This window comes from Galeopterus variegatus, unplaced genomic scaffold, assembly GCF_000696425.1.
Source record: "Galeopterus variegatus unplaced genomic scaffold, G_variegatus-3.0.2 Scaffold114, whole genome shotgun sequence".
Lineage (NCBI taxonomy): Eukaryota > Metazoa > Chordata > Mammalia > Dermoptera > Cynocephalidae > Galeopterus > Galeopterus variegatus.
This window is the reverse complement of record NW_007726225.1, coordinates 420,346-444,007: the sequence shown is the minus strand read 5'-3', so window position 1 is coordinate 444,007 and position 23,662 is coordinate 420,346. Positions and strand designations below refer to the sequence as shown.

The 23,662-nt window shown below is 37.0% G+C and overlaps 1 protein-coding gene across 1 annotated transcript; it reads left to right on the top strand.

Moving 5' to 3' along the window:
- The first annotated feature begins 6,892 nt into the window (after positions 1-6,892).
- On the top strand, positions 6,893-23,230 carry LOC103602567 (zinc finger protein 25-like). Its single transcript, XM_008586987.1, has 4 exons — positions 6,893-7,068; positions 22,648-22,742; positions 22,975-23,009; positions 23,054-23,230. The coding sequence occupies exons 1-4, from the start codon at positions 6,893-6,895 to the stop codon at positions 23,228-23,230; spliced, it is 483 nt and encodes a 160-aa protein (XP_008585209.1).
- Positions 23,231-23,662: the final 432 nt, after the last annotated feature.

Genomic DNA, 23,662 nt, shown 5'->3' with positions numbered 1-23,662 from the left:
GTGTCATCAACATGCATACTATACTCCAATCTTAGCAAACTAGGAATTCTTCAGATTCCCAATGCTCTTCCATACTAATGACTTTGCATATTCTGGAACAACTCACTACACTCACTGCCCACCCCATTCAGGCCTGTTAAATCATATCTATCAGTTAGGACTCAAGTAAAGTTTCCTCCTACAAAGAAATTTTCCTGATACCCCACTTTCCAGTCTCACTGAAATATATACCTCTTGCTCTTATTGCACCTTAAGCACACTTGCAAAATTATATTTATAGCACTGTATCATAACACTTGGTTTGCTCATCTGTATTAACTGCTAAAGAAGAAAGTCATGTCTTCCCTCCTTGTATCTTCCACGTATCAACAGTTCCCGGGAAAATGTAGGTGCTCATTAATGCTTCCTTAGATACTTGAAGCACAGTATTGATGAGTGAAGCAGAATGTAAACTTGTTCTGGAAAGAGACACATATTCAAGTTAGAAATATGAGGGCTCTTGAGGAAGTTGTACTCAGTACATACAGAATGTGGATTAGCTTTTCACTACCTGTTGTTTATGATCATTACTGATCCAATGTTATACAAGAGTTATGAAATATCATCAGTGAATTAGCCATTCAATAATTTCTTGGGCTCTGTTGACACAGCTGGCCTTGCTTGATGTTATTAACTTTATGCCAGTCAGTTTAAAAACACTCAAAACAGCGATTGCACCAACTCTACATGAATGAACCCAAGTTTAATAGTAAAAACAGGATCTTCCTGAGTTGCACTTGCAGGAAACCTGAGAACTGCAGCTGGGAAGTGAACAATAAAAACACCCAAATTCTGCCCCTATTTCATCTCAGAAGAATGTCACCCATCAGAAAAAGGGAGCTTTGCTTCTTCACCAAAGTTTACCCTGCATTCCTAGTAAAGGCAACCAACGGAAGCAGGAAGATATCTTATTTGGGGCCGGGCTTCCAAATGAGGAAAGTCAAGAACAAGAAACTAAAGAAAGTTATGACTTTGGATCCCAGGAGAGCAACACACACCCTTCCTCCATCTCTCTCTCCTGTGTATATTTTCATAGCCTCTCAGTTTCAGTTCATGGGCAGCCCCAGGAACGAATGCCAAATGGGAAGATGTGACTGGGTAAAGAACTCTGAGAAGTGACAGGCCCCTGGGATCACTGGTTTAACCTCAGAGGCAACTGCACTTGCTTCCAAAGGGAGGATCATCTCAGATACCAGACCACAGGCACATACCTCATGGTACCCTTCAAGCTTGGGTACTGGGAGGAACCTGTGATTAGCCAGTGCCACCTCATTAGAGTGCAGAGAAAAGGGGCTGGCAGTAGTCAGCAGTCAGCCAAAGGAGGGAAATCCAACCAAGTTTCCTAGCTGAAACTAAAGGCTTGTTCTCTGGAGCTGACGTGGATGTGGGGACAGTTACTTCCTCTATTAGACAGCTTTGAAGTTGCCCCTTAATAAACATGTCTTTTCTCCAAGCTCTGTACACACACTGGGCTACCACCCACAATTCTGCCTCTACCACCCGGTAGAAACCCCCAGGTGGGATGGCTTTCCCTCACACCGAGGATGGTGGGGATACCCATGACCTCCCGGTGCTGGGCACTGGGGATTGTGGTTCTGGTTTCCCACTGCCTCAGAGTGCTGGATTGGGAGCATCTGCACTGAGTTTGAACTGGCATATTTCTAAAGTCTTTTTTTTTGTTGTTGTTTACAATAAAATATTTATGACAGGAAATCAGGTTAGACATTCTTGAAGCTAGCAAGAGTTTATGAATACAGTGTCCTATCCTCCCTGGACATGTAAATGCAGTTAATTTTTTGAAGAAAGACCCCATATCTCATTCCTTTACATTCAGCCTGAGCCATTGAAGGAATGCAAACACTGATTTGGAGCCAGGCCTCTGGTAAAGGATTGCCATACGCGAGCCACACAAGGAAATTCCTCCTTGCCACTAGAATTTATACTGCAGAGAGAGCTATGAATAGAAAGTTTGTGCATGGTTATGAATATGGATAAAATGCATCACTCATGGCCAAGGAATGGCAAGCAAAATGAAAACACATATTTTGTATCACAGAATATTTTCAAAAATATACTTAAAAGAAAATAAACACAGATTGTGTGTGTTCATTTACTGCTTGAAGTACCTTTGGGGGAAAGAGACATCAACAACTTTTCTTTCCAAACCATGTGCTTTTCCTTGTGCTAAAGAGTACAGAGCCAGACCCTCTGGGAAGCAATAGGGGTCTCGTAGAGTGTGTGGTAAGTAGTTTTACTGTCAGGCCTCTTACCCCTTCCTGTAGAAGACCAGGAGTTGAGTCTTTGAGTACGTCCAGAAAGAACCGTGTGGCTTGGGAAGATGCGTTCAGCTCCTTTCTGTTAGTACCTGTTTACACCTCCAGTCTCAGAAGGATTCTGCTGGCTTCTGCATTTTACGTTCTCATCTTTTTGCTTGCTAGATTATTCGTGAACATCAAGACTGCATTTCTATTGTTAAGTATCCAGATGAAAACTGAAAATTTGCCACTTTGTGTCACACATAGAAGGCTGGCTTCTAGGAAAATTAAGAAAGAGGAAAATATGGTTTTTGTACCCACCTCGCTTTGTCAGTTACACTCCATTACAACAAGGCTCTTCCTCCTACAGGGGCTCCACTCTCTTTATGGTACCCCTATATATCCAACCACCCGGTTGCAAACTGCCCAAACACACGCTCTCTGGGTTGGATAGCTTACTCAATTTCCCCTGTCTCTTTTACTCACCTTCCCTTCAACTAAACTCACCAGCTTTCTTTCTCATTGCCTTGGCACCCTGAGCTCCACTATTGAATAGCTGATTAATCAGTTGTGTAGTCTGTGGTTGATTCCAGGTAACACAGTCCATTTCATATGGAGACACACTTTTCATTTCTGTCCTACTCACTACCTCATCCTGAGAAACTCCCCCACTCAGAGTATTTAGCTGAAGCAACATGAACCATAAGACACACTGCTGTAGCTGATTGGGTCATGCATTGACATGTGACTCAAGAAACAGGAATCTAAACGTTGACAGAGGCCAGGGAGTGGGGGAGGGGAAGTGGTGAACTAATGGGTACAAAACTATGCTACCTACCCTGAGTCATTGTGCAGTATATGCATGTATTGAAACAACACACTGGACCCCACAAATACGTGTAAGTAAATGTTGAAAGAGAAAGAGTAACCTATAACCTGACCAGCACCCTATGATATCACCTGATACAGAAGACACTGTCCAAATAGAGATATATTACATCAATTTTACTATTTCTCAGGAATTTATTAAATAGGAAGTCCACCAGTTGTTATCATTGGAATTGAGGGGTCATACTGTGGAACGTTAATGGCTGTGGGTAGGAAGGTTCAGGGTTTCCAGTTGTCAGACTTAGTTCACGAGCGACCCAGCTCTACTTTGTTTTCTGTTGCTGATTATCATGATACCCTGCCTCTGTGCTGGGCTTTCCTTGTGAACAAGACAACACTGATGACAACAATAAGGATCTTCTAGGGATGATGCCATAATCCCAGGAAGGAGTTTTCCTTGTTCATGGCCACCTCTGGCTCTGCTGCAACAGAAAGTATCAAAGGATTACTTGAGCATTCTCAGAATAACTGAAAAGGGAAAAACATCTGTGACAAGTCCCCGAGTTAAATGAAAGTCCGTTCCTATGTTGGTAAACATTTAAAGAAGTCAGCTTATGACTCATAAAATGAGACAGGCAATCTACATATCACATCCTATTCCTTCTATAATTATAGCCTCACATTCTATAACACCCATTGTTGATTATAAATTAATTTTTCATAAATTAAATTTTCCTTTGTTGACTTGTGCCAATTTCATCTGCATCAGATAGCCTCTAGAGTACAGAGATAGTATTTTTAACATGTTTTGTGTATCATCTAGCTTAGTGGTTATTCCTATGAGTGTTGAATAAAAGTCGTTTGAACGTGGTCACTCCAATGCCAACAATCGTGGGTGTGATGATGATGTTGATAGACTTTAAACTTAAGATATGCCACCTGTAATTGTAGCATATCACTAACAGGTGTTCCATTACTTGTTTATTTACTGTCTTCCCTATGAGAAAGTAAGACTCATGTGGACAGAGGCTTGTTACTGCTACATCCCTTATACCCAGAACAGTATCTTTAATGTAGTGGACACCTAATCAATATTTGTTGAATGAATAAACACTTAAAGTTTAAAAAAAAGAAAAAAACTTGAAGAGGAAGTAATTTCCTCTTGTATATCCAAACTTTAGTGCTTGATCTGCTGCAGACAAAGTGCTTTTCTCTATGCTATGCCAGACCTACTTTTTCTTGACTTTAGTCTGTGACTGCTGTTACCCCACACTTTAATGAATGGTTGGTTGAACTACTTGGTATAATATTATTTTTTTTGATAATGTGGTATTTTTGGAAGGCACATACCTGATAATATTTCTTATCCCTGACACTGATGTGGTAACTAAAAAAATACACCCCAAATATATATTCTTGTTCCTAAGTAATTTGCCAGTGTTTGAATAGGCAGCAAGAGAGGATGTTTTGGTAGTATTTAAGGGAAGAGAGCAAAATAAACAGTTCATTTTCTGCTCTTAGATCTACCTTGTTCTTCTGTAAATAAATATTTTACATATATACACACATACACATACAGCGTATATAATAAATAGATGATTAGAAAAAACTGGCATGTACCTCAGTTTAAGAAGGTTAATATTTCCGCAAAACTTTTTGGAAAATTAATTAAGGGAGTACTATCTTCCAAATTGCTTCAAGGTTTCTTGGAAAGTTATCTCTATATGAAAAATGGCTTAAATACTGAATTCATGTTGATTTTCTGTGAGTTTGTTTTTACAGGAGAGAAAACCTAGTCAAGTAGATTTTTATTCTCTGTTTTTCTGTTATTTTTACCTGTGGGAACGTTTCTTGAGAATCACTTAAATTTCCAAAACTTAGCAGACTTCACTTATTTTGCAGCAATCCCAGAAAAGAAATAAAGAGTTGATATATTTAGAATTGTTACAACAAATCAGTCTTACTGAAAATCAGTGTTTTTCTCCATTGTTTGGAAAAGCATTTAGAAGTAAGAGAAACAGCATTACTTGAGGCTGGGAAAAGAAGATTCATAAGCAAGTGAAAATCACTTAAATTATTTTACTTGCTTGTACCACTAATGCACAGATGTTATGTGTCTCTTGCAAATATCTGCAATATAGATTGTATCTTTTTTGTGGCTGTGAATATCTGTAGCCATCTTAAGACCACTCTTGCCTTTTGGCATCAGAAGGTATCAGTACTTTATCAACTGTGACAGATTCTTATTAAATGTTATGTTTTCTCTATGTTGGTAGAAAATAAGATTTTCTCAAAAATAAAGGAAGCCAAAACATCCAGTTTAAAATGTACAGCATGCAGGAAACAGGAGGTACATGACTCAATTATTTGACCTCGGTCTATTTCATGAACTACAATTTTTAGTGGTTGAAGAAATGGCTGCCTAACAGGTAACCCATGATCACCTAGACTTATTCAAGTTATAGTGCTATTATTTTTCATGCATGTTTTTTAATTCTCTGTGCTTTATTTGCAGTTCAGTTGTGTTCTATATTTGTAAATGGATCACATAATCAAACGGTCAGTAAGAAAGTATAAGTAGGAAGTTGCAAAGGGAATTTATCCTTTTATACATTTTCAAGACAATAATAAAATAACATAATTTTTTAAGTATAATATAAAAAACAAAACAAAATAAAACAGGGTTTCTTGTATAGTCAGTAGACTATAAACTCCATAGTGGCAAGAACCACGGAAATCTTGTTTACCATGAATACCAAGGGCTTTGCACAGTGCCTGGCATGCAGGGGTTGCACAACAAATACTTGTTGATAGACTGAAACATAAGGAATCTGTTCTGACAGAAAAGTCAATTCAAGGATGTGTCCTTAGCCAAGGAGCATGCCAAGCACAAGCTGTGCTAACTAGAAGAGGTGCCCTTCAAGGAAGTGAGAAAAGCACCTACATAATTCACAGAAGTAAACACCTTCAAAATTTTTAGTAGAGCCTTCTCTGTCTAGCGCCATTTGGAGAATTTTACAAATTAGTTACAAATTGGAAGTCAGTGGTTTAAATAAACCCAGAGCCTGAACAGCTATTTCCAGCTTTTCAAATGCACAACACATATTTTTCCTCTTTGGGTTCCAGGAAAGACGTAAAGAATCAGTATCGTTGCAGGGATTGGTTTCATGGCCGCACTTTCACAGGACACACAAAGTCACGCCACGAAGCAAAACAATAGCAACAACAAGCCGAATACTCACATGTAGGGTGTGGACACAAAAGGTCAAGGATCCATGCAGACCAGTTGAAAAAGGAACAGTTTTGGGGTTCTATAATCATAATTGGTATGGGCCTACTTTTTTTTTTACTGTTAAAAAATTGCCATATAATAAAAATCAGATGAAGGATAGCAAGTGAAAGATTAGACTAGTGAACTGGGCAGCGGCTAGAATATAGACAGTCTGTTTCAACATACTCAGAAGGCCAAACTTTGATTTTAGAGCAATGGCGATGCCCTGGAGGGTTTAAGCAGGGGATGGATGTGATAAGGTACATTTTGAGGACTTTGAGAAGAGATGAACCAAGAACATCAGCACAATGCCCCTTCCTCAGTTTAAAAATAGCACAATTCATAACCTAAAAAGACCTCTGTGAGCCCTTCCAGAATACTATCTTCTTTCCTCTCAACCAGAAGTAGCTACTGACCTGCATTTATGTCTGTTGTTACTTGAATCTGGAAAGGGGCTGGTGACAGTCTCTGTCAATACGTAGTATGTGAAAATGATGCTATGTGGATACCAAGGCCAGGTCGTAAAAAGGATGGAGTTTCTCTGAGGATGCTTGCCCCGAGAGCCCAGCCTCCATTTGTGAAAAGGTCAGGCCTCATGCAGAGGCCGTGTGCTGATATTCTGGCTGACAGCTTCTGCCAAGCTACTGGTGGAGACCAACATCAAGCACCAGATATGTGAGTGACAGATGCTCCGGATGATTCCGGTCTGTCTTCCAGCTGAGGCTCCCAACTTCATGGAATGGTCTTCCTCCTTTCCTTGTGAAAATTCATGACCCATGGAAACTAGGAAAGATAATGAATGATTTATTGTTGTTGTAAGTCCTGTCTTTTGGGGTAGATTGTCGCACAGCAATAGATAATTAATAACAACAGATAATTAACCAGTTTACCAGTTGGGTTTCCCCTTTTGCAATACATTGCTTAGTTTTGCATGTGTTTGAACATTATATAAATAGAGCCATACTTGATCTATTCATCTGAAACATGCTATTTTAGTCACAGTTAATGTTCCTGAGATGTATACATTAATATATAGCTGAATTGATTTATTTTCACAGCTATATAGTAGTCTTCTGTTTCACAAAACCAAAATTTATTGATTGATTCTACAGATGTTAAAAATCAGTCTTTGGTATTAAAAGTAGTTCACAGCAGTGAACATTCATGTACAAGGGTACTTCAAAAAGTTCGTGGAAAGATTCATATTATCTTTTCATTTCATTTTTCCATGAACTTTTTGAGGTACCCTCATATATGTTTCTTGGTGCACTAGTGCAAGAGTTCTCTAGGGTATAGATATTATCTATAAGTATGAGATAAATTGTTTTATATTCGTAAAATTTAATTCGAGGCCCAGTATGGGTCAATTTTAAGAAATTCTGCTTAAAAAGTATAAGTGTCTTCTACGAGGGTACTTCAAAAAGTTTATGGAAAGGTTAATATTATCTTTAAATTCTATTTTCCATGAGCTTTTTGAAGTACTCTTGTATTTGCTGTGTGCAGTGTTTTATCCGCTTTTATCACATTATTTTAATAGTGTTGTACAAATATATCTTTTCTGATTTTTTACCTACTATTAATTACTGAGAGGGGTATATTAAAATCCTCTGGTATTTTGGAAAATGTATCTATTTCCCCTCATACATCCATCATTTTTTGGTTTATATAGTTGGAGGATGTCTTATTAGGTAAAATCAAATTTAGTATTAATATCTTTCTCATTAATTGATTCATTTATCCTTATTTAATAAATATCTCCAAAGTCCATATTGCCGGATATTAATGTGCTTCATCAGCTTTATTTTGATTAGTGTTTTTGCAGTATACATTTTCCAATTTTAATCTTTTGTAATCTGTATATTATGTATATTGTGGTTGCTGTATATAGTTGATTTCATTTCTAATTCACTCTGAAAATATTTGTCTTTATATTGGAGCATTTACTCAACTTGCAATTTTTTATTATTATTTATATTTGAATTAACTTCTACTTTCTTATTTTGTATTTTCTATCTGTCCTGAATGTATTATATATCTTTCTATCATGTTTTTAAACTTCAGAATGATTTATTATTATTGTTTTATATGGTAAATCAGTATTTTTAGATTGCATTTATATTTACTTTTACTGTAATTGTTTTTCCTGGTATTTTACATATTTATATCTGGGTTCATTTTCTTTCTCCATGAATTACATTTATGACTTTTGTGTGTGGAGGAGGGATTCTGTCAGGCAGAATTTTTCTCAGATTTTGTTAGTTTGAGAAATTCTTTCATCTTCATTCTTGAGTTATTTCTGAAATTTTTGCAAATTCATGCTGATCTTTTTTCCTCAGCACGTTCAGGATTTTGTTACTGTTCTAATGTTGCTATTGTTGGCTTCTAATATTGCTATTCATGAAGTTAGCTACAGTCTAACTGGCATTTGTTTTTAGACAGTTTCCTTCATCTCTAGTTAGATTTTTAAAATAAGCCTTATTGGGATATAATTTACATACACTAAAATTCACAAATTGTAAGCACACAAAATTATTTTTTAGCTGGGTTCAAAATCTTTTCATTGTCTTTGGGTTTTTTTTTTATAATTTTACTCTGACATATCTAGATGAGGTTTTTAAATTTTATTCTGTTTAGGATTTATTTGATTAGTTGGATTATTGAATTACGGGTTAGGGCTATTTATTTTTTTAAAACTATCAGATGTTATCTCTTTTTTTCCTCAAATATTTTTTCTCCACCACTAATTCTGGGACTCCAATTTAATGTATGTTAGATCATCTCACTTTCTCTTCCATGTCTCTTAAACTTTCTTTCAAATATTCTATTTTTTTGCTCTGTAGTTTCTTTTCATAACTTTTTTAGATCTATCTTCTGATTTATTAAATGTCACTCTTGTTAAAACTGACCATTAAGATTTTAATGTTAGTTTTTGATGTTTTTCTGGAAGTTTAATTTTTACCTTTGTAAATCATGCTTGGGAGTTATTTTGTACTATTGTGAATCATATTTTATATTTAATCCTTTATTATTTTTGAAATATGAAGAACATTGTTTCATAGTTTGGTCTGTAATTTTTACCAGTATGAGTCGGCTGTCTATTGCTGTGACTGGCTTGCATATGCTTTGCGTCCTTCTGTGTTTTATTATTTTTGACTTATATTTCCTGGAGTGCTTCCTGAAGTAATTAATTGAGGTCTGGGTCTCACAAGTTCTTTCTGAGAAGATTTGGATTTGCTTCTGCTAGGTGCCTAGAGATATTGCCAAGCTGTTACCACTTTAAAGTTTTAGCTTGAGGATTCCCCAAACTACCTAGTTAGTGTACAATCGGTCTGAAAAATCATATACAATGTAACTTATGATTACAAATTCTCAGGAAAAAAAATTTCACTCTCTAGCACCAAGGTTTAGACAGTGTCTTTCTTTGTAGACCACAGTGTAAATTGAAATGGTTTTATTTCTAGTTCAGCCTCCCACTGCAGATGTAACCTCTGAGGTTCTATATTTGTGCAGGGTGGGAGAGTATATTCTGGTCTAAAATTTGAATATGCCCTGAATTTTATCTCTTGTCCTCTGCATACCATGAAGCCATGGAATTGAGTTCAAACCCATTGAGTTTTAGTGAATACCTTTAGGATGAATGCAGAATTCAGCTGACCCCTCTGGTTTCTATTTCTAGGTTTTACCCTCTAATTATCTTTTACTTTATTGTCAGATTATTGATACATTTGTCTTACCCAACATTTTAGTTGTTTTCAGCAGAAAATTGATCAGGAAATCTAGTCCATATACTGCCATAATCAAAACTTGTGCTTCATTTTTTTTAATAAAAACATTAAATGTGACATCACAAAGATGTACACATAATTAGTTCGCTGTTCTCTCTATGCCTATGTGTCAATATATCTCACGTTCAATATGTATTCCCTTTATACGGGGTTAAGTTACTTAACATTTACATCTCTTTTAAACTGAGAGTAATCCTAGTGACTATTTCATAGATTTGTTGTACATTTTACATGAGTGAATGCACATAAAATAGTATAGTGCTTGACATGGTACTAAGTGCTGACAAAAGGCTAGCTATTATGATTTTTATTTCTGTACCCTATTAAGAAAAACATTTTTTTCTGTGGCTAGTAAGCTGTCTGTGATTGGCTAGAAAAGCCCCCTCAAAGACGTTTACCCACTTACTCATTAGAAACTAACAGGAGTCTGAACAGAGTTTGAAAAGGTTATGTATTAATAAAAATGCCAGACTTTTCATCCATGGCTTAAGTAAAACATGAATGAAAATGTAATGTGCATTCAAAATCAAGTACAATAGTAATGCAAAAGAAAAAATCAGACTATGCTATGAAAAATAAAATAAGGAAGTAGTGGAAGCAATTAATACTGAATTGTTAACACCTTATTCCAGAAAAGTTATTTCATGTGTATGATGCTTATGATTTGCAGGCAATGTGTAAGACTTTACTAATTCTCATGAGCATTTTAATATGAAGTCCTTAACTTCTTTGCTTCATGTCCTTTCCAGATTTAAACTATTGTGGTACCTTATATTCTGAGAACTGAGGATTTGAGCAGGTGTTTTGTGAAGAATTCTAAACCATGAGATTTACATCAGCAAAGCATAGTTATGCTCTGTGTTGGGTAGAGAGCTAATTGTTAGTGCCATTTAAATGTGGGCTCTCAGAATAATAAGTTCATGAAAATCATGGATGGCAATAAATTGATATTTTGAGGACTGCAATGAATCTGATGAGACTGAAGTTTTCTGGATGCTCAGCTTTCATTTGCTGCCTCTGCCCTTGTAGATGTTGATGATGATAAATAAGAAAGTTTTTATCTCCTTGATAACCTGGATCATTGGGATTCAAAAAAATGGATCTCTTCATTTTCTTTCCTTAATTTTTAAAAACGAATCTCCAGTAGCTGAAAGGTGAGTTAGGGACGGTATCTCTGGAAGCAGAGGGATGTTTATTCACAGACTGGGGACAAGCCTGTGCGGCTTGCATTTTCAGCCTCCCACAGTGTTATGGAAACACATATTAGCCTTGGCCTGGAAAAATGGCTCTCTGTCATTCTCTGGATGTGTGCATCTTCAGGGCACAGGCTGCTAAAACAAACAGAGACCATCAGGTTCCTTTCCACCTCCAATGGCAGAGTGGTCTTATTGACGATGAGCTCAAGAATGGCGACAAAGGATCCACTCACCCATCACTGCCTTTGCCCTCCCAAGTTCTTAGACCCCTCACTGGAACTGCAGGGGATACAATCAGCAGAGGAATGTTTTTGTAAACACTGTTTTTCAGACAGCCCTTCATCAATGAAAAATGAGGACATCCTGGACCCTTCTTCTGCCCATACTGTTGTAGACTAGCTCAAGAAAGTCAGGAAAGTTGGCATTTAAAATGTCACCTTGGTGTTGAATATGGCTTTTATAAACCTGCATCTACATGCAAACATTCTTAATCTAAAGATGCTCATTAACAGGATCTGAGATTTGCCCTTGCCGTTCCAATAAGAGAAGATGTCATAATGTTAAGCACTGGGAAAGATCTTAGTGATTAATTAATCAAACACCCCTCTTCATAAAAACATACCTTGCTGTGGCCCAATGATTCATAACCACTCAACAAAATGCTTACTATGTGAAATTTCTTGATATTTCCATAAATTTTCCTACCATTGCCCAGCCTTTTTGAAAACATTTCCTTTAAAGGGCGATTGGTCTAAGTAAAAAGTACACTCTGATGCATACCTATTGTGAGACTGGTGAGAAAATACTTTGAATTTGGAAGAAAAAAAGTACATTATTAAATATCAGAAATACAAGTATTTTTATTATATTCATCTGATCCTCAGTGTATTTTTTTCTTTCTTTCTTTCTTTCTTTTTTTTTTTTTTTTTTGATCAAGTTTTCAAGCTAAAAAGCCAAAAGTACTCATGTTTCTTTTATGGCTTGTTAAATTCTAAGCCTTCAACTTGGTATCTTGAAAGATATGAAAGAAATAAAAGGCAGTGCTTGTTCACAGAGAGCTGGCAGAGGTGAAGATATTACAATGGTTTTGTGACTCAGAGAACAGAATGACATGTAACAGTAACAAATTGCATCGCACATATCAGCAGCAGATCCAGATGAAAAAGGAGCTGAAGAGTAATTGGGAAAAACCTCACAAAACACATAAGATTGGAGTTTGATTACAGTTACAGAAGGAAATCTTTTATTTTCACCCCATTTAGTGTGGTCATCAGCATAAAGAACCTCCTAAGCATGAATTGGCATTAATGAGCTATTTCTGACCACATCACTGAATAAAATGATAGGCAAAGGGAGAATGTGGATTTTACAGACCACACATCCAGTAATCATTAATTGGATCTTTTTGTCCCTAAGTAGTACTGTTTAAATTACCAGTTCTGTTTTCTAAGTTTAAATATGTTACTAGATGGAAAGAAATGAAGGTTTAGAAACACTGACACAACAATGGATAAAAATAATAGTATTCATAGCAATTTGGCCCCCATATCCTAAGTGTACTTTTCATATTTTTCCACATTAAGTCTCTCATCAGTGGTTAGAAGATAGAAAAAAAAATGTTTTGCAACTTATTGATGATGTTGCAACAGGAACAGCAAAACCAAACTCACAGAGCAAAATTTCTTGGCTGAAATTTATTCATCACCATAGCACAGCATATAAGGAAAAGCAATGACTGTCCATCATATGAAAGTGTTTATGAAATTATGCCATGCATGATAATCACATGCACAAGTCAGCACAGTCACTACTCAACCCAACAGATTTTCAAACTTCTTTCAGATATATCCTTTAGTATTCAACTCAAAGGCAGGTTGCATTCATCAACTTTTAGGAAATAAAAAGATATATAATCTACTAAAACCAGAGCTAATTTTATAGGACACACACATATATATAAACAGCATATATCTATTTATAGCATACACACATATGTACACATACATTTATAAAAAATAGCATATAAATCTATAGCATATACACATATATGCACATATGCTATTATATATAGCATATAAATATATTTATAGCATACACATACACTTTTTTCTGAAATGGAAGTATTGACCTAAACATTTCTTAAAGACGTTTTTTGTTTCAGAATTCTCTATGAAAGCAATTGGAAACTTTTTATCAGTTAGTGATGGTTTCAGGGTTCAGAAAAAAAATCTCTAGTTTATCTTCCAAATGAGTTGAACAGGATCTAAAAGTCTGTGTGCAACTATCAGGATGTATAAGACTTCTAGACTAAGACTATGTAAGATATACAGACGTACATCAATTAGGAAAAACATGAGAAATTGTTTTCTAGGCCTTGGTAAGGGTCTTTCATTATAATTATCTATGTGGTTAGTATAAAAATATTTTTGTTATGATTTTTCTAGAGCTCTGTTCTAGAATTTCGAATACAAAGAAATGCCATGCATATTTTCTATCTCTGAGAAGAATTTTGGTATAAGATGTTGTTTTCCTGAGTGGGTAAAAAATATTCCATTTCCACAAGGAGTTCATAGACTTGTTTTTACTTGATCAATGACTCGAGTAATTAAAATATCTGTGTGTAAGCCCAGCACTGTTACAAAGGTCCAATTTAGGAAAATATCTCTCATAGATAAGCAGTTTTCCTTGAGGGAATAGTTAGTCACTTGGCCCAGGTACCTTGTATTAATTCACTACTAACCATTTAAAAAATGATTTACAATCATTGTGAGAATTATTGTTCAATAATAATTTTTGCTTTCTACCCCCAAACTACAAATTCATCATAAGATACTTATGATACTACCCCCAAACTACAAATTCATCATAAGATACTCAAAAATCAAAAACTCCTGGTTTCTAAAGTAGCAAAGACTATTGCAGCATCTTTAAATGCAGGTTTTGATGATCTGAACGTCCTTAAATATTTGAAAGGGTGCTATGCAGGGTCTGTATACAGCTCATATCATAGATAATAACTCAGGTATTTGCTAAGCAAATAAACAAATAAATATTACCTTAAGAAATTATGTGTTTCTTAAAATGTATTGTAGTGGATTGAATCATGTCCCCCCAAAACTCATTGAAGCTTGAATTGTGCCCCTCAAGTTTTATGTATTAGAAACTTAGCCCCCACTGTGACTGTTAAGATGGGAGAAAATCCTATTATGGTAATTGAAAGGAGGAGCCCTGAAGGGGTGATTGGGTTGAAGGACCATGTAGTAGTGAATGGATTACAAATGGTGGTCGGGGTGTGGTTCTGAGGGCTTTAAAAGGAGAGAGAGGCGAGTCTCTCTGCTTCCACCATCTTGCCATGTGAGACCCCTGGGTCGCTGTCACCATCACTGGTGACTTTGCACTTCCCAGCCTCAGAAACTGTAAGCAATAAATTTCATTTTCTTTAGGAATTACCCAGTTCCAAGTATTTTGTTATAAGCAGCAAAAACAGACTAATACTCGTATGTTTTAAAGGACCATTAAACTTGTAAAAGTTTTTAATGATTTTAAATTTTTTACTTAAGAAAACAGTCATTTAGAGCTATTTTTAAAAGGTATTTTTAAATAGCCATTTAGAGCTATTTTTAAAAGGAGCTGATGAATCCTCCTAGGAAATTGTCTACTGGGACACAGCAAAAAAAAAAAAGACACAAAAATCCTTTCCTCATGGAGTTTACATTCTAGAGGAGGAAGCAAGAGTGTGTACTACATGTGGGCATATTTATATCACAAAAACCATGGTCCTGAAATTTAGCAGTTAGTGTATTTATTATTTTCCAGAAATGAAGAAGCACAGAACAGATATGAGTCAATGTCTATAGTCTTTATTTAGATTTGCTGTTTTGGTTGACTTAACTTAGAATTATGTTAAATTTTCAAGCAATTTATTAGCTATTTTTGTTAAATTACCTAATTGTTTTTTTTTTTTTCCTTTTTGTCTTTTTTACTGACCGGTAAGGGATCGCAACCCTCGGTGTCGCGCCTGTACCGGGGACCGGCAACGGGATCGCAACTCTCAGTGTTGCGCCCACGCCGCGCTCAGCCAGTGAGCAGGAACTGGTCACCACATGGGATCCGAACCCTCGGCGGGAGCGCCACCGCACTCCCAAGCGGCGCACTCTCCAGTGCACCACCGAGCCGGCCCAAATTACCTAATTATTTTGATCACCATGTGAACCAATTAATTGCTTGCTCATCAATTTGTCTCGATCAGAACACATGAGTCTCGTAGTCTTTGAGGGTATGATCTTGTTTAATTGAGCTCTGAGGCATCAAGATAGTGTCTCGACAAATTTGAGTAATTTATCGCTGTCCCATCTGTTAACAGGAGTAAAAGGCTGTTGTTGAAGAGTTGGCTGATTACTATCAATTCCAGACCCATTACAGAGGTCAGTCGTCAAACAAAATCGAGCCCCTCCATAGAGGGGACTGCTTCTGTGAATCTCTCTCTTTAAATATTTGGGGTTAGTTTGGTGCCATGATCACCCCAGCTGCTGAAAAGAAAACGCTCTGAACTATGATACCACTCACCCCCTTGTCCCCAGGGTCATAGGCCATGTCGGATTTTCCCTTCTATTAGTTCTAGAATAAGTCATCCAATGCATTCATTCCCCCAGACCTTAGAATGAAATATATTTCACGCAAAGGCCAATCCCAGGCAAAGAACTCCCAGGTGCTCTCAGCTCTCACCAGGTGGACCCAGGGGCTGGCTGTTTGCCTACTCATTGAAGCACTTGCACAATTTGAAGGAGCATTGAGAAGGCTGTAAATATTCTGAGGATGGGGAGATCGCAGAATGGAGCAAGGTTTTCTAAAAATCCTCTCTAATTTGGAGAGCCTGGGGTCAATTAAATATTTCTGGGTCTAGGAGAAGACTCAAGACACAGCCTTCTGCCTAGGTGTTAATTTAGTGGCTAAGAGCATGAGGAGTTCTGGGTTTCTATCAAAACTCTGCCACTAAGTAGCTGTATAAACTCTGATAAGATATTTGCCCCTTTGTGCCCTTCATCTGTAAAATGCTTGTATGGTTATCGGGATTTATAGGCTAATGAATAAATTTAAAAAGTACTTGGCTTTGTACTCAATAGGGGTTGGCTATTACTAATTATCTTAGGTGCAATTTTATTTTGTGCCAGGCTTTCAACTCCAGAGTGAACATTACTTAAAGCCATGTATTTCAAACTATTATTCATGATACATGAATAGGTAGTAAAAATTAATTTGCATTAATAAAGTAGAATAGAACATATTAAAGAGCACTGTATAAGATAAGCATGAATATTATATCATGAAATTTTTATTTCAGATTATATGTATTGTAGGGAAAGTAAATATAAATTGTCAGAGTCCTTTGAGGGGTTTGGAGTCTTGCCAAGCATTTGATGTAAATAAGTACGTGCACCCAGGTGTTTCTTGGTTGTCTAATGTAATAGCATATGTGCCCAGGTGTCTTGGGTTATCAGACTTAAGTATAAAGGATGAATGGCCCTGATCCACAGTGTCCTCAGGATGCCCCAGGATGCCACTAGGTTGGCTGCTACTAGCTACTTGAGCTTGCATCTGAGTAAAGCCTATTAATTTTTACCCACAGCTCCCAGGATCTTTTCCTATTACCTAGCTCATGGACCTGCAGGTGAGGAGTTTGTGACTCAGTCTGTACAATGGGTTTGTAGGGTCTGTGAGCCCTAGCCCTAGTAATATGATTGTCTGGTAGCAATACATTTATGAAACCGATTGTCAAGCTACACGACTATGCCAATTGTAGGGTTATGGCCATTTCATAACTAAAGCCAAAATGTTTCATTATTTTAGTTATACTAAGTTTCCATTTGTATTGTCAGGGTTAGGGCTCAAACCCTTCAAACCCACTGTACAGACTGGGTCACCAGACCCCTTACACACAGGTCCACAAGCTAGGAAATTGGGAAAGGTCCTGGGAGCCACTGGCAGATGACACGAGCTCAGTCCTCAGCAGCAGCAGCAGCAGTGGTGGCCTCCCAGAGGGTCCCGGCAGCAACAGCCTCCATCAGCAGTATCAGTCTCCTGTGCCACCCCCCCAGGGGGGCATCCCAGGGGCCGGGGATCAGAGCCATTCATCCTTTATTCTTAAGTCCATAACCCAGGACACCTGAGTGCACATGCACAATCACATTAGTCAATAGCCAAGGAACACCTGGATGCATGTGCATATTTATATCAAATGCTCGGCAAGATTCTGAGCATCTGAGGGGCCCTGACTATTTTCCTTCATTTTCCCTACACCAATGCAAGATGTATTTCTTAATGTGAGTCACACTCCAGAAAATTAGAAAAACAGTGATCTAAAGTTCACTCTGTTAAATGAATTTTTTTAATCTGATAAAACTAACCTCTGCTCTTGGTGGAGAGGGGATGTCATCATGCAAAATATCAAATAGCCTAACAGTTTTTATTTTGGTATTGTTGAATTGAATTTTCTAGTAGTTTAGTGATTGATTAAGAAAATGGAAGAGGCTATAGATAGGAATTATATAAGGTGATTTAGCTTTATACCAGCCAATGGTTCCTCTAGATTGGCCCAGGGTCTGTGAGTTCATTGCATAAAATCGGATATCTTGTGCTGAATGTCCCTCTTCCAAGAGGAAAGCATTAAGATAAAATCATATTACATCATTGATTAAATGATGTTGAGCAAGGTTGAATTATTGGAATAATAGTACAGATATACAGCTGATGCAAAAAAAATTTAGAAAAATTAACAGGAACAAACCAATTATTCTATCTGTCCTTAAACATCTGTTGCATATAACATAACAATACTGCTTATTAAAAATCAGCTTCACCTGACTTGTGTTAACTATATCCAGCAGATGAAGGGGATTTCTAATGAGGTGGTTATTACCAATTGCGTAAACATTCTTGGTAACTAATGACAACAGTCCAAGAATATAGGGACCCAATTCTTTCACTTTCCCAGCTCCAGGGAATGAAAGTCTCATATGACATGGGTTTCACTCAGTGTTTTCCACTGTAACAGAAGTTTTCTTTGTAAGACTCCTGCAAGTAAAATACCAATGGGTAAAGAAACAGCTTTTTAAAAATCTGTTCTGTTTTTTCCCTAGATTTTTCAAATATATTAACTTTGGTTTCAACTCATCTTTCCCACAGAAAAAGTGGGGGGGGGGGGGGGGGGTGCTTGTTTTCATCTGGCCTGGACTATGCTGTTTTCTTTCAGTACAGAGAGTAAAGAGGGCATGTGTCTGGGTCACAGAGACAGATCTCAGCTGTGTTTTCAATGTGCAGGTAGGTGGTCTCAGTCTACTTGGCAGAATACAGTACTGTGGTCAGATAACAAAATGACTCCAGGGACAGAGTACCTTTGTCAACCTGCCATCAAAGACTGTAGTTCCTTCTCTCCTAGTATGATGGGGTTGTTCTCTTCAATGTTGCAAGCCTTCAGAAAACCCCAAATGCTGCAGAGTAAGGAATTCCAAATGAGTCCTCCTTGAGAACAAAAGAAACAAACAAACAAAACAAATGAAAAAAATTCAAGGCATGTGCAGACCACATCAGTGATACATAAACCACATCTGAATTTTATAAATATCTTGTGGACAACACAAGAACCACATCAGTGACCCACAGCCGTGGCAGACAGCTCCTGAATCACATGCCAACCACATAAAATATTTACAAACACTAGAACTGCACAAGCTAGTTTGACTTATGCAACTGATAGGGAGCAAAATGTGCTAATCATCCCACTCATAAGAATGAAGACTTGACAGTTTTGTGATCAATTAATTTGAATATACCACACTCATTTGCAGAAATCTTCTAAATGATTTATATATCTAGAGATCCCTGATTACACAAATTGTGGCCAATGAAGTGTTAGTGACTTGGTAAAGGTACTTTGAAGCCTTAACTAGGTCCACACGAAATAACTAATTTATTGCCATATCTGTATGAAATGTTTCTTTCATTTTGTTTACTTCAGCTCCATTCCCATGTAATACATATATGGCAAAAATAAGAAGCAAATAAACCAGATACTGAACTCTCAGTTTCTTAGGCACTGAGTGTATAAACAACCATTAAAGGGTATAAAAGAACTGAGTAGGAATCTGGGATGCACATATTAAAAGAAATGGTTCGTCTCCAAAGTCTAGGAGGGGACACAGATTGAAAGATGACACAAATAACATTTTAAGGTGCTTACATTAAAGGTATGCCTAACTCACATATTTCTTATGAAAGCATTAATAGTCTGTTTAGTCAAAGCATACAGGCAGAGTATGATTTTCTGGGTTAAATAACTCCCAAACATAAAACACCATCTTCTACTTTTAAGCATGAGGTCTCACTATTCAAATATACCACATTATTACTACTATCTGTGTCTTCGTAGTCATTTTTTTTACTTCCACAATGGATTATGATTTTAATCATTTTATGACTAAACTAGTCATGACAGTTATTCAAATTTAAGTACCACTGGTTTCTTAAAGAGCAATTTACTTCTACATATGATGGCATGAATAGAATGACGTTAATAAGGAATAGGTTATGAGTTCAATCCCCAGGCAACCTAATTAACTTTCTGTATTTCCAAAGTCATAGAAGGCAGCCTTGTTCTAGCCAGCCCTCTCACAAACCCAGCCCCTTTCCCCACAGCAGACTGGAGGGGGGTGAAGGCAGAATTCCATCACCAGTGCCGAGCATGCCACCGAAACACTGGGACTCAGACAGGGGGTTCTAGAAAACAGCATCTTCTTTTCTTTTCAGTGATTATTAAAAATCTGAGTCAGAAATGCTGAACCCAAAACACAGGTGCAAGATATGCCTACATAATGTAGAACGGAAGAAACAGCTTTGGACAGCAAGCACAAATCCAAGTGAATTCATAATACACAAAACTCTGAAATCTTAGTATTTGGAGATGGAGTTGTGCTCTGCCTCCACATTAAATGAGATTGCTATTTTTACTTTTTAGTGTTTTGTCCAGTGTGTTTCTCAAAGTTTCTGGTGATAAGCTTCCCAAGACTTCTCTTGATGTGTATTCCATGATCTGAGAGATCTCATCAATAGGAAGTTTATCCTAGTGTGGTTCTTGTGTTTTTAACCAGACATTTTTGAGGTCTTGATGTAGTCCAACTATTTCTGTGTGGACCACATAAATTTTATGGGAGCCATTCCATTTATTTTTATTTAGGGAGGAACCTGTCAAGAATTCCTTTTACCATAGAGCAGACACCTTTTGTGATTATTATTTGTTCTTTGTAGAATATTGATGGAGTTTTTGATGTGTTAGAAGTCCGACAGAGTTGAAAATGTAAAGGTCATTCTATGGAAGAGAAAATAATTTCTGGCTTGGCAGTTGACAAAATGATAAATTATGATGGGTCTCATGATTCACTGCCATTTACATAGACACTTCAATTATTTCCACTCTGTTGATTGGTAGGTTTTGTAAAACAATGATTCAATTTACTGAAAAGTTATTCATAATCCCTCAGAGAGAAAACAATCATTTGTTGACTTTTTTCATTTTCCTATCATTTGTTTTGACATATTGGAGATAAGTATTAATCTAGTTTGGTGAGGAAGAATCAAATCTAAATGGAAAACATCCTAATTATATGATGATTAGGTTATTGAGCATGGAGGCTCAAATATAAAGATATTAGGGCAGGAAATATGATTGATAGTTCCTTGTATAGAAGTGCTGGAATAGTTTTATATCACTCATGTTGCTTAATCATAAGGGAAAAAAAACAGGCAGGAAAAGGAGAGTGTTTTAAAAAGAAATTTTTTCATCATAATTTTCCACGATCTTATACAAACTCTTCCTCATCACACTCATCTCTTTACAGACCTGTAAATGTCATATTTATTTCTCTTTATCCCTTCTGCTTTTTGTTCTCTCTGCCAAAAATGCTTCCCCTTTCCTCTCTGTTGGTCAATATCTAACCCACTCTTCAAGTCACACATCCTTCCTAATACCTTCCCTGACTACTCTTACCACCCTGATCTCAACCTTCACTGCTGTGAGCCAGAATTCTCCAAAACAGAAGAATTGAAGCATTAAGATTCCAATTAGATTGCAAGTGTTTTTGAGTCAGGCCCTTGGTTGTCACAATAAACCAGCTCACTGATCTTTCACTTGGGACATCTAGACCCTGTGGCTGTCTCCCTGCTGCTCCTCAGACTGAAAGATTAAACTCTGCATCCCTGAAGCTATGCTTCCAGAGTGCTCTATGCATTTTCAAGAGCAAGAGAAAAATGAATAAATATCTGGGGTTGGTGTCATTTGAGGATGTGGCTGTGGACTTCACCTAGGAAAAGTGGCAGGACCTGAATAATGCTCAGACGACCCTACACAGGGACGTGATGCTGGAGAACTACAGCAGCCTGGTGTCGTTGGGGCACCACATTATCAAACCTGAAGTGATTTTCCAGTTGGAGCAAGGAACAGAGCCATAGATGGTAGAAGAACCCCCAAACCAGAGCCTACAAGATGACCAGACAGTTGTGACTTAATTAAGAGGAACCAAGAAAGCCATGGTAGACATTTGTGGCAAGTTGTAATCACCAGTGACAAAACATCAACTGAGGACAGAGTTAAGTTAGGAAGCGTTTTATTTGAGCTCAAATCATACTTTAAATCTAATTATAAATAGTAGAAACTATTCAGGAAAGAGATATGAGGAGTTTAATGTGCATCAGAATATACTTCCTCCTTGAGAGCCTGATGAGACACATGCTGGAAAGGAACCTTTTGCCTGTAATGACTAGAAAATCCCTCAGACATGGTGAGCATGTTAGAGTCATCATTCCAAGATTAAAACTGGGCAGCAGCTTTTCAAATATAGTAGATTAGGAAAAGCTTTGAACACCTAGTCCATTTTATTGACACATAAGTGGGTTCATATGGGAGTGACCTGTAAATAGAATGAATATGGGAACTCCTTCAATAAATCAGTGCTCATTGTCCAACAGATATTCCAAGCATGGAGGAAAAATTTTTAATGTCATATATATGGGAAAACGTTCTATAAAAAGTCTAAATATCAGAGAATAAAAAACTAAACATTGGAGAATACACACAGCACAGAAAACCTATACATGTAGTGACTGTGAAAAATCCTTCATTAAAAAATCATAGCTTACCAAATATGAGAGAACACATACAAGAAGCCCTATGATTGTACTGAATGTGAGAAATCCTGTCAAAATCAGCCCTCGCTTTATATCAGAGAACTCACACATCAGAAACCATATGAATGTAAAGAATGTAAGAAAACTTTATACTGTAAGTCAGCCCTCTCTGTACATCAGAGGATTCACACAGGTAGGAACGTAAAGAATGTAGGAAATCTTTCAACCACAAGTCACACCTCACTGAACGTCACAGAACTCACACAAGGGAAAAGCCCTGTGAAAGTACTGCACGTGCAAAAACCTTCCACCAAAATTCATGCCTTGGGATTCACCAGAGAATTTACACAGAAGAGAAACACTGAATGCAGTGAAAGAAATTCTGCAGGAAGCCATCCTCAATATCCATCAGAGAACTCACACAGGAGAGAAACCTTATGAATATAAAGAATGTGGGAATGTTTTCTACGGTAAATCACAACTCAAAGAATTCACATAAGTGAGAAACCATATAAATGTAAAGAATGTAGGAAATCACTCTACAGTAAGTCACACCTCACTGAGCATCACAGAACTCACACAGGGGAAAACCCCGATGAATGTAATGAGTGTGGAAAAGCCTTTCATAAGAATTCATACCTCCAGATGCAGCAGAAAACTCACACAGGAAAAATGCTATGAACGTGGAAAAACCTTTTGTCAGAAGTCATATCTCAGGATGCATTGAATAATTCACACAAGGGAGAAACATGATGAAAGTACAGCTGTCCCTTGGTAATTGCAGAGGATTTACAGGATCCCCCTAAAATTTGTCAATGCTCATGTCCCTTATATAAAATGATGTAGTATTTGTATGTAACATAATGCAGGTCCACCCGTATACATTAAATCATCTGTAGATCACTTATACTTAATATAAAGTAAATGCTATCTAAATAGTTGTTAGACTGTGTTTTTTATTTGTATTATTTTTATTATATTTTTTCTAATATTTTTGATCCTCTGTTGGTGAATCCATAGATTCAAAACCCACAGTTATGAAAGCCTCACTTAATGAATGTAGAAACATCTTTTTTTCTGAAGTCACTCTTCAGCAGACAGACATCAAAGAAC

Bases quoted from the DNA above. Each gene is read 5' to 3' on its own strand.
- LOC103602567 (XM_008586987.1), top strand. From the start codon at position 6,893: ATGTGGATACCAAGGCCAGGTCGTAAAAAGGATGGAGTTTCTCTGAGG. The intron at 7,069-22,647 runs GTGAGTGACAGA...GCTTTATATCAG, and splicing joins CAACATCAAGCACCAGATAT to AGAACTCACACATCAGAAAC. The intron at 23,010-23,053 runs GTTTTCTACGGT...CACATAAGTGAG, and splicing joins AATATAAAGAATGTGGGAAT to AAACCATATAAATGTAAAGA.